This window comes from Rattus norvegicus, chromosome 5, assembly GCF_021556685.1.
Source record: "Rattus norvegicus strain SHRSP/BbbUtx chromosome 5, alternate assembly SHRSP_T2T, whole genome shotgun sequence".
NCBI classification, from domain to species: domain Eukaryota; kingdom Metazoa; phylum Chordata; class Mammalia; order Rodentia; family Muridae; genus Rattus; species Rattus norvegicus.
Window position 1 is genome coordinate 65,559,237 of NC_141538.1, and position 12,099 is coordinate 65,571,335.

Below are 12,099 nucleotides of genomic sequence, written 5' to 3' on the forward strand. Positions count from 1 at the left end.
TGCCTCTACTTCTATATAGCCTGGGGCCCAAAACCAGGGCACACTGCTCCCCACTGGGAGCCTAGGTCTTCCTTATCAGTCAGGCAGTTAAGATAGTCCTCCACAGACATGCAGGCTATAGCATCTACCCTGTGCTAAACTCACCGAGACACTTCCCAGATGATTCTGGGTTATGTCCAGGTGACCGACTAAGCAGCGCAGTGAAGAGTGTACCAGTCAGCTCTACTCAGCTCTGCCAAGATGAATGAAGATATAATGTGAACTAGCTTTGTGAACTGATTCTTTGTTGTCCAGAATGATGTCACTGTTGTCCCCGACCTAAGCATCTCATCCCCTAGTACCACAGTGGCCGAGAGAACAGGCTGTCACAGGTGCTGTTTTGAATCTAACATCTGGCCAGTATCACAGGACTGATGGGCGCTGTGGAAACAGCTACTGCCCCTCAGACAGGGTAGACTCCTAGCAGGAAGGTACAGCATTGAACAAAGACAGGCAGGGGCCAGACAGCAGCACTGGGGACCTTGGTGAGGCTTCAGAGCCTGCTCTCCCTTGGTTTTCTTATGCTGGTTGACTAAGGGGTAAGGTAGCAGACAAGGGCCTAGAGTATGAGATCCTGAGGCCCAGCCTATTGTCATTTTCTGGCGTGCATCCGGGAGCCTTTCCTTTGGCTGTGGGTGAGAGCCGAGGTGCCACTTGATGATTATGGAATAAAATGAGTCCAGTTGAATGTATTAAAGTTTTAAACTAAGGATAAGGACTTTTGAATGGTAAAGGTTTTGCTTTACCCCTTAGGTGTGCTATGTTGACTATGGCTTTTGTGAAAACATTGAGAAGAGTAAAGCATACCGACTGAACCCACGGTTCTGCTCTCTGTCCTTTCAAGCTACAAAGTGCAAACTAGCAGGTAAGGGGACTTCTTAGAAAACCCAGTGTACTCCTCAGCCCTTTAATTTGGACACGCTCTTGGTGTCTCAAGTGTTACTTGCTTTTCCTCTGCCCTTCTGGGTTGGTTTGTTTGGTTGTTTTTTTTTCCTTTTTGTTTTGTTTTAGGTGAAGTCTCACTATGTAGGCCATGCTGGCCTTAAACTTAAGCTCCTCCTAACTCACTTCCTCAGTGCTGACATTATAGGTGTGGGCTTCCACACCCAGCTCATAATGTGTTTTTCATGAAAGGTTCAGTGAATGAATTCATATGGTATTCTGTATAAGATGTAGTAATGTTTATTGTGACATTTATTATGTAAAATGTAGCTCATTGTCTTTTATTATAAAAAATTTATCCATTTGAATGGCTGGTGTTCATTTTGTCTTGTGTAGTAAGAGCCTATATGACCCCATAGCATAGGAGTTAACTTTGCTGGGTCCTGTTGCTTCAGGGCTAGGGCCCTTGGCCCTCCCCATAGAAATGGACTGTGCAGACACACTCTGCATCTAAACGAGCTGCCCTGTGGGTTGTGCTGGTTCTTGGGCCTTTCCTCTACAGAAGCATAGGAGTCTGCCCCTGTGCGAGACAGTGGGGAGAAGCTATGGAAGGCACAGTAAGATAAAAATAGGCTTGCACGTAATTCTAAAAGGTATCATACTTCTGCTTCTAAATTTTATGTCTCTTTTATGTGTACACACACACACACACACACACACACACACACACACACACACACACACAATGTATGTATGCCCCATGAATACATGTGCCTGTGGAGCCAGAGGCATCAGATACTCTGTAGCTGGAGTTTCAGGTGGTTGTGAACCTTCTAATGTGGGTGCTGGGAAGCAAACTCAGGACCCCTGGGAGGGTGGAGAGCATTGGTAAGCACGAAGCCATCTCTCCAGCCCTGAGACCATTTCATGAAAATGATCCCTCTGTGGAAGTTCCCCTTAAGCTGAGTATGGCAACTCACACCTGTGATGCTATCATTTCAGAGTATAAGATGACAAATTGGAGGCCAGCCTGGGCTACATAGTCAGTTCCAGGTCAATGTGGGCTTATAGAGTAAAGAGTAAGATCCTGCCTGAATGGATGAATGGATGAGAGAGAGAGAGAGAGAGAGAGAGAGAGAGAGAGAGAGAGAGAGAGAGAAAGAGAGAGATTTTGAGTGATTAGTGTTCCCATCAGCAAAGAAGATTTTTTCTTTTATTTGATATTTTTTATTGGATATTTTCTTTATTTACATTTCAAATGTTATCCCCTTTCCTGGTTTCCTACCTAGAACCCCCCCATCCCATCCCCCCACTCCCTGCCTCCATGAGGGTGCTCCCCCATCCACCTACCAACTCCCTCCCACCTCTCTGCCCTGATATTCCCCTACACTAGGAAATGAGCCTTCACAGGACCAAGGGCTTTTCCTCTCATTGATGCCCAACAAGGCCATCCTCTGCTGTGTATGTGGCTAGAGCCATGGGTCACTCCATGTGTACTCTTTGGTTGGTGGTTTAGTCCCTGGGAGCTCTGGGATTTCTGGTTGGTTGATACTGTTGTTCTTCCTATGGGGTTGTAAACCATGTCAGTTACCTCAGTCCTTTCTCTAACTCCTCCACTGGGGTGAAGGGCCTGACTCTGAAATAAGCCAACAAGCTCTTAAGAGCCAGTCACAGATTGTGGCTTGGTTTGAAGGGAACATATCACAGGTGCAGAACAGGAGTCTGGATGCTGGGTAGAAGGTATGGGCAGATACCCAGCACTACAAGTCTGGATGCTGAGGTGAAGGTATAGGCAGAGGCCCAGCACTACAAGTCTTGAGAATGGGCAAGGCAGGATCAGCCTTGTAGCTTACACTCAAGGAGAAAAGTAAACAGAGGCACTGAAGTCCCATACAGAAATGGTGTCTTATTTTAATTAGGTTAGTTTAGTAGATGAACCTAAGAGTTGCCATATATGTAATATATTGAATTTCAGTTGTCAAAGAACTTGAAGTGATTGGTAGCACTGCTCCTGACGCCTTGGCCGCTGAAACATCATCTCTTTTGATAACTCTGTCTCTGGTGTCCTCATGGTAGGGATGAATAAGGAAGAAGAGGCAGAGGAAAGGGAGTGTTTGATTTTCAGTTACATATAATAATCTTATAAGAAAAAAAGTTGTATGCATTTAATTGAAAACAGAAAACCAGCATACGGAAGGTATTACAAGTACATGATTTGCAAGAACAGGTTCTTGCTCATGTTAGTGTCTTGTTTTACATATGGATTTGCATATATCTCAAAGGTTGCTCCTTCTGTGGTAAAGCTCTGATTGGTCATCAGTCTTAGTATTCTACGAGTACCTGCTCTGATATGTCTTATATATTTGGTTGTGTGCCTACCCTTTAATGGCTGAGCTCTCTCTCTAGCTCTCTAATGTGTCTCTTAAAGAGGTTCACATCATGCCTTTTATCTACAGATCTGTAAGGTAAAAAAGATTTCAAAACAAAACTTCCATTAAAAGTGTTGTAATCGGGGTTGGGGATTTAGCTCAGTGGTAGAGCACTTGCCTAGCGAGCGCAAGGCCCTGGGTTCAGTCCCCAGCTCCGGAAAAAAAGAAAAAAGAAAAAAAAAAAGTGTTGTAATCCTGAGGTAGATTTATCATTTCAGGGCGTGGTCAAGACAGACAGTGAAATCATGCATCCATGCTGCTTCTATGACTAAGTAGAAATGAAAGCAGTTGCTGTTTTTCAGGGCTGGAGATTCTGAATGATGATCCCAACCTCGTGAAGGTGGTGGAGTCATTAACGTGCGGGAAGATCTTTGCTGTGGAGATACTGGACAAGTCAGATATCCCACTGGTTGTGCTGTATGACACTTCAGGAGAGGATGACATCAACATCAATGCCACCTGCCTGAAGGCCATATGTGACAGATCTCTAGAAGTTCATCTCCAGGTACCACTGTGGTTGCTGTTCAGTGTGAAAGAGTGTGTATGTGTGTTTGTGTGTGTGTGTGTGTGTGTGTGTGTGTGTGTGTGTGCGTGTGTGTGTGTGTTGGTGGCTATGCAAACACTACGGCCAGTAGGTTATCTATCTGGGAAGACAAGAAAGAAATTTGGTTCAACACAATTAAGTAGCTGGTATTGGTTCAAACTTAGAGATTTTGATATGGGGTAGTTTATTTTTAGGCATATTTAAGCACAGCACAATTTGGGAAGAAGTTTCCTGGTGATAATTAACTCGATCTCATGGTCTCATGTGTATAACAAAGCTTAAGGCAAGATCACATTGAAACTCGTATAAGTGGTATCCTCCATAAGATGGGTTCTATAGCATAACTAAGGAAGCAGGTTCAAAGTAAAATACTCCTGATAGGGGTCTGGAGGAGGACGGCCCTGTAGATTGACTGAGATAAATGGACTGAAGGTAAAGGACCAAGGAAGCCACTGTGGCCATACAGACGGCTCGGGGTTGCCAAGCTATTACCACCTCTGCTCCAAGCATTGTGGGCAGAAAGTGTTACATACGTCTCTTCCCCTGAAGAGACGCCCTGCACGCTTACTACTCCTGGTCTTCCTAGTCCTCATCTATGAGCACAGGACCTCCATCCTCCTACAAAGGTAAATCACAGGGCTAGAGACGTGGCTCCTCAGTTAAATGCTCACCTGACAAGCAGGAGGACCTGAGTCCCTCCTGTCACCCACATACTACAAAACAAAACCTCAGCTCCACAGGCATGCGTCTAGAGTCCCAAAGACAGGGCAATGCTTAGTTAAATCTTTCTAGAAACATCCTCATGCATACATGCTGAGTATTGGATTCTCAGTTGTCAGGTTGACGGTTGACAATGTTAACTCTCATAAGTGTGTAAGTGTGGCTCTTCGGGTAACTGCTTAGGTAAATGGAAGCATTTGTCCTCTAACAGTCTCCATGTGTCTTTGCTTGTTCCAGGTGGACGCCATGTACACAAATGTCAAAGTGACTAACATTTGCTCTGATGGAACACTCTACTGCCAGGTGCCATGCAAGGGTCTGAACAAACTCAATGACCTTCTGCATAAGACGGAGGACTACTTCCACTGCAAGGTGTGTTGGAGTACCGTCTCCTGAGATCAGCCTCAGCTTACAAGCAAGGGGCTCAATGTATCAGAGTAAATAATTGTTTAATAGTTAGAGGTTGATTTTTCAAAATGATGGATAGAAAACCCAGAGCTTTGGGGGGAAACTCCCACTTCTGCTTTATAAAAGGAAGGTGTAGCAGTTTCTTCCAGTGAGCTATCACAGATAGCTCAGTGTTGCCTAGAGCAGTGCTTGGCATGTAGGAAATTTTCAGCAGCAACTGATGCACCTTAAGCCCATGTGCCCAGGAGCCAGCCTGTCAGGATCACCCTCTAGCTCTCTCCTGAGGAGAGGCAGCCCATAGCTGTAGCTCCACAGTCAGTTGTATGAGCTCCGTCCCTCCTCCTTTCATCTTGAATCAGGGCATGCAGAGGTTTGAAGTCACTAATATGATTTCCTAACCTCCAATATGACATAATTATCATCCAGATTGTCATGCTGCTTCAGCCCTGACCTCTCACCCCTGGAAGGAAACCCTTCCCTTTCCCTGCAAGGAGTATCTAGCACCTCAAGTTACTTTACAATATTTTGGCTACTTGGCTACCCTCCTACTTAGAGTAGAGACAATTGCTTTGTTAATGTTCCTTGCTTAGTTCCTTGCAGAATGTATAGTCTAAAATATATGTTGAATCTCTCATTCATACTATGTGGAGTGGAGACATCAAATATATAGTTTACTCCTTTTTGTTACAGGTGTGTGTGTGTGTGTGTGTGTGTGTGTGTGTGTGTGTGTGTGTAATGTATGTATGTAAAGTGCCATTTGCTAGGTGAGTTTGTGGTACTAGGAGACTCTCAGAGAGTCTAACTTGGTGAGAATTCGTTTGTCCTAATTACCCAGGATGCTGTGCCACCCCAGGTGGGTCCTTGTGCTAGACACTAGCAACAGTGAGCAGAACAGCACGCGCTGGGCAGGCCCTTGCTGCAGGCTAGGCAGAAGAGGGGCCGAGAAGAACCCTGTCATTTGTTAGCATCTCACTGGCACTTATGTCGGTGTTGATAACATGTCTTAGTTTGAAATTAAACAGTGAAGTGAAGTTAAATGTTAAAAGTGGGGAAAGAGGCCTTCATGGCTGACTCAGCCTCCTGACTTCATCCCTCTGCTCTCTGGTCTGGTCATATCCAGCAGCCTTTTCCTGTGGAACTGATAGAGTCCGAGCCCACTGAACCCCACTGACCCTGCTAACATTGTAGACATTTTAACAGTGTCAGTCTGTAAGCCGTGTGTGTGTGCCAGGTGAGCGAATAAACTGGTTCTAGCAAGCCTGACAGCAGGAGCACCACGGTGAGTGAACTTCCTGTCTGGTGCAGCTGTTCCTGGGGAGGAAGGGTAAATAGTCACACCTCCATGTTGTTCCCAGTGCTATAATAATGTTTGCTGAGAGTAAGAGCCTTTCTTGCTTTTCTGTCTCCTAGCACATGACCTCTGAGTACTTCATCTCGCTACCCTTCTGTGGGAAGATCTGCCTCTTCCATTGCAAAGGGAAATGGTTACGAGTGGAGGTAAACCAGCCTCTTGGCTTGTAGAGATCGCTGCTAAGTACTTCATGTATACGGACAGATTTCTCAAAAGTACCATAAGCATGCCTGACTCCTCACCAGTTCCAGACAGCCAAGCTCCCATTCTCCTCTCCCTTCCTCTCCTCTGCTCTTGATGTTCTTAGTATATATGACTCCACATATCACTTTGCTATGGATTATATATAATAGAATCTCTTCTAGAATTATAGAGATGAAGCGTATTTAGAATATGTGTAGTTAAAAAATATCACTAAGGAGATGCCTCAGTCAGTAAAGTGCTTGCTACATTAAATATGTAGTGTCCAGCACCAAAGAAAGAGCCAGGCACAGCAGCAGATGCTATAAACTGAGCTCTGGGAGGGAGGGAAACTCTGGGGCAGCCCTGCTGAGCTGATAAGTTTGAATTAGTGAGCTTTGGGTTCACTGAAAGATCCTGTTTGAAAAATAAGGCAGTGATTAAAGAATATTCTTAATGACCTTTGGCCTCTACATGTACATATGTATTTATGTATCTATGTACATAAAGTTTTACTTGCTAGGTGAGTTTGGGGAAGTAGGAGACCCCCATTGAGGCTAACTGGTGAGGATTCATTTGTCCTAATAACCTAGGATGTTGAAGAGGACTCAACAGTCAAGTTAAATGTTAAAGGACAGAGCATGTGTTTGTGTGCTCTCATGCATGTATATGTGTGCACACGTGAATGATTGCATAAACAACTTCTTTGCATTTTTATGTAAATAAGTGTTAGTGCATTCTTGGCAGAAGCTATCAAGGCATCTTCTGAAGCATGTCTTCCACTCATGTTGGACTCGGCTCTGTTGCTGTAGGGGCTGTCTTCACTGCTGTGAGGTGTGGTAGCCCAACACTGCACTCCTCCAATGAGTGTTCACAGTTTTTGTTGCCGCTATGACCCCTCCTGTGTCCAATATTCCTAAGAACCACAAGGAAAGCAGCCCTAGAAGACAAGAAACATCATTCGATTGCTTTCTCAAATGGATATAACTGTACTTCCTTTAGTAAGACTCAGCTGTCCCTAGCCAGATGAAAGCAGCAGTTGTGGAGCGGCTACTGCCTTTGATAGGACAGTCCTCAGAGGGCTGCGGTCTAGAGTGTGTCACATGCTCAGCATGATGTTACTGAGATCCTAACGCTCTGTTGTTCAGTTGATAATATTTAAATGAACAAACTTTTTAATTTAAAATGTAACTCTGAAAAGTTACCAAAGTACTATGAAGAGCCCCCACTTACCTTGTTAGCATTTGCGTAACTAGTCTCTACCCAACCAGGAAATCAGCATTAATACAAGTAACTGATGTGCATTACTTGTCTCTCAGATTGTCCCACCGTGTCCTTTTCTGTCCTGTGAGCCAGGGAAGCCTGACATGTGTCTCCTCTAAACCTTCCAAACACTGCTAGTTGGCCTTCCTTTTGTCACTCTAAAGTGGAAGGCCATTTTGTAAATTCTCACTTAGTTTAAATTCATATTTAAAGTTCTGCTATGTGTTTTGGACAAAAGTGCTTCTCAGTACATATACAGATACTTAGAATGAATATGTGGTATTACCACATTGCTATTAAGTTATGTAAGCGATGTCCTTGTCCTTGACACTTACACATGAGTCGCTCACATAGTCACCCGCTGCTGAACTGTACTGGAACTTTATTTTATCCCTCTGACTTGTGTGTGAGCTTCACACTTTTTCATATGGCAGAAATAATAAAAGTGACTGGATTTTATAGTAAAACTGTAAAGTATGTTATGATTTCAAAAAATTCTATCTTGAATTATTGGTGTTCTTTGTTTTCTTACTAGGATGTAAGAAGTTTCCTGCACATTTTAATGTTTGGAAAAGCTCGTTGTCAAACTAGCAGTGTTTGGAGAATTAGAGAACTAGTGGATGCTGCTGTCCTCACTGTGGGCAGGCTTGCTGTGTAGTACTCGTTTCCCACTGTCGAGGGACTTAGAAGACAGGGCCATACTGTAGTCCAAGACTGTTTGATAAATACTGTTAAACAGGAAGACCCGATAGCTTGACTGTGGTGGAGGCGGTGTCTGTCTTCCCGCTGTGACCGTAAGCCAGTGCTCTTCTCATTGCAGATCACAAATGTTCACAGCAGCCGAGCCCTCGACGTTCAGTTCCTGGACTCTGGCAATTCGACATCCGTGAAAGTGTCGGAACTCAGAGAAATTCCACCACGGTTCCTGCAGGAAATGCTTGCCATCCCCCCTCAGGTACCAGTGCCAGCCATGATCATGAGCAGTGTCAGTGTGTAAGAGGCGGGAGAGTGTCACTGGCTTTCAGAAGTGAGGTCGGCTGACTTACACAAGAAGTCACAGTTAAAGAAAGCTGTCTAGTAGACAGTGTTTTCAAGTCCTCAGAGTCATTAGACTGTCACCTAAGTAGACGCTCCATTATAGTAATCACAGTACTGACACTAACTAGCCAGCTTCCACACTCTTCCAGGATATTTTGTAGAAGTGTTTACTTCCAGGGTCTGTGGTTTATTGGGCTCACCTTTCCTTTGGGAATGTGTGTATATGAACTCATTTCTCTATAAGATTTTCTCCCATATAAGAAAGGGGAGTGATAACATTAACCATAGCCTGTCCTCTTAAGGAGCATTCGGATGACAGTGTGAACCACTGTAAACCTTCGGTGGTGGGGTTAAGAAGCACTCACTCCTTTAAAGGAAATAGAGGATGTTTTACAGGAATGTATACATATATATGAATTTAATTGGTATATTCTGTTAAATATTTATGTGTAAATAATTTATACTATGTAAACAATATATAATTGTATTCTGTTAATATTATAATTGATTAATATATAAAGAATATGTGATTAATTATTGTGTTCTATTAAATGGTCATTTGTATCAGGCATGGTGGCCCACTTTTATAATCCCAGCACTAGGTGGGTAGAGGCAAGAGTCTCAGGGTTCATGGCCATCCTTGGCTCTGTAGTGAGTTTAAGGTTAGCTTGGATTCCATAAGACCTGGCCTCAAAAAAATAGCACACAAAAATGGATTGCATAATGTCCCTTGACTGTATTCTAGAAGATGTCTGCCACCAACAGGACTAACATATAAAGCATGGTTTTCTGTGACTAGCGTGGCTTTTAGCATTTCCCTCCACCGCTTTTTCTGACAGAGACAATTGTAGAGAAGAATTTAGCTCTTGGGTAAGCCTGTTTTCATAATGTTTCTTACCCTGTTGATATGCAGCCATAATACTGGAAGTGCATGGCCCTTTAAGTGCTACAGTTCTGTGACACTGCCCTGGCCTCTACATCTCCTCATGGCCATGTCTGCTTAGGGCCTGTGTCATATGAACAAGGTTCTCTGGCTGGAGAAAGGGGCTTCAGGCCTATTATTGCCTCTCTGAAAGTCACAACAATAGTTCCTTCTTTATGCTGCAGTATTGTATATAACAGACAGTAAACAACTTTTATTTTCTGTTAATCTTGGCTGGATTCCCTATTTGATAAGTGTGATCACTACTTACTAAAGGCCAGCCTGCCCAGCCTCCAGTTCCCATCTCCCCAAGAGGTCTAAGTAACAGAAGCAAGCCCATAAAGGTTGAATGGTTCAGCTCTTGATTTTAAGATAATTTAAACATGTGAATAGATTGCCAGGATTTAAAAAACAGTATTTTTCTCTCACTGAAGTGCTTATTTTAGCATTTCTTTTAATCATTTAGAAAATCTAAGTATATTAAATGTTCTCTTTGGTGGCATGGCTGCCAAGCAGTCTGTGGCCCTCCCTGCCATCAGAGCCTGTACTTACCTGTGCACCAGCCCGTCCATCAGGCTGCCTGTCCCCGCGAGGCAGCCTGCCCCTGTATTGCCTCTGTCCATAGGTCCTGCAAAGTATTCTCTCCACTCTGAGTGGCCTGGTCATCATCTGCAGCTTTTGCTGAGACAGAGAGACTCAGAGCTCAGGAGGAGGGTGGGCATGACAGTGTGCTTAGAAAGCACAGAGAAGGATGTGTGAGAGCTTTCCCGCTGGTCACAAATTTCCTCCCTTAGTTCAAGACTCACATATGGCTGAAGGAATCCCAGAAGTCACTTTCCCTCTTGTGGCATTCTGCAGCAGCTTGGTAGTAAAAGAGTTGTCTGTATGTGTGTGTGTGTGTGTGTGTGTGTGTGTGTGTGTGTGTGTGTGTGTGTGTGTGTGTGTGTGTGTGTGTGTGTTTCAGTGTGTGGCATTTGGGTACCCAAGGATTTAAGGAGTTTTGTCCTCTCTACTTCTCATCTCTGCCTCCTTCAAGCGGTGAGCATAAGTGTTCAGCACCCTTTGATTTCTTGGGAGGTGTTGAGTGACATAATAAGATTCCTTTGAGGTTTGCAGTGAAGCCAGGTTGTTCTAGGTGTCCCATCTGTTCAGTTCTGCGACCTGCCACAGTCTGCTCTTTTAATTCCTTTCACCATCTATAAAATAGTGCACAGCGTATGTCAACAAGGATTATGGGGTGACAGTAGTGTCTGGTATAAACCCCTTGGTTCTGGGAGGACTAAAAAAAAAGTAGTGACATAAACAGATAACATATAGCAGACCCTCAGATCAGGGGCTATCACTGCTGTTATCTGTTGCAGCATCTGGCTTTAGGGAAACAGATGCTAGACCTATTTTACAGAAGTGTGTTTGCTCCATACCATGTTATGTTGCTGTTTGCTTGTTTCGTTTTCCAGGCTATCAAGTGCTGTTTGGCTGATCTTCCACAGTCCATTGGCATGTGGACACCAGACGCTGTTCTTTGGCTAAGAGATTCTGTTTTGAATTGCTCGGACTGTAGTATTAAGGTCAGTTATCTTACTGTTCCTGGGATGTCTGCAAAGAACTGGAGCTCAGGGTTGCATGGATGAATTTCATCTCACTGTCATAAATGGACACACTTTACTTCCAAGAGATGAATTATACATGTAGCTGTAGATATTGCATGGTTCATTTCTATTTAAAGAGTTACCCTCCATCTCCTGTATTACTCACAACCCCCTTTTCCTGTTATTAATAAAGTAGCAGAGAAGCTTAGTTCTCCAGTTTTGCTAAGAGATAATTAAGTTGACTCCAATATTGTGATCATATCTCTGGAAAAATATTTAAGACTATAATTTTATTTCTAAATTGCAGAGGATTATAAACAAGCCATCCACTACTGACCTGGTGTTTGCCCATTGTTCCCTGAAGCTCCTTAGCTTATTGCTCACATTCTAGAGTAAAGAACATTAGACATCCTTTAGCTCATCAACTCATGCACACAGTGCATTATACCTAAACACAGGTGACATCCCTGGGGCAGTACCTTCCCAAAGTCGTAGGTCATTTCCCCTAGCCCTGTGTGGGGTCAGCCCTGACTCACTGCCCCTGTGTGCCTGTGCCATCAGGCTGCTTCTGTGCACCATGCTCATTGTGTGCCCCATGCTAGTGCAGTCACTGGTTTGACCATGCCTTGTTTTATGGTCTTCATTTATCATGATAGTATATGTTGTTTTCTTGACAAAGTCTTGGGTACACAATAAAAACATGGCTTGTTTTTCCTTTTGAAACAGCACCTTGC

At 43.8% G+C, this 12,099-nt stretch overlaps 1 protein-coding gene across 17 annotated transcripts in view; it reads left to right on the plus strand.

The window, feature by feature from the left end:
• Window positions 1-12,099, plus strand: part of Tdrd7 (tudor domain containing 7) — a 73,868-nt gene that overhangs the window by 50,906 nt on the left and 10,863 nt on the right. For all 17 annotated transcript variants that reach the window (XM_087551432.1, XM_087551433.1, XM_087551441.1 and 14 more), the window contains 6 exon segments: window positions 793-904; window positions 3,653-3,855; window positions 4,852-4,986; window positions 6,433-6,519; window positions 8,637-8,771; window positions 11,234-11,344. In XM_087551432.1, coding sequence (XP_087407558.1) covers window positions 793-904; window positions 3,653-3,855; window positions 4,852-4,986; window positions 6,433-6,519; window positions 8,637-8,771; window positions 11,234-11,344 — 783 coding nt within the window.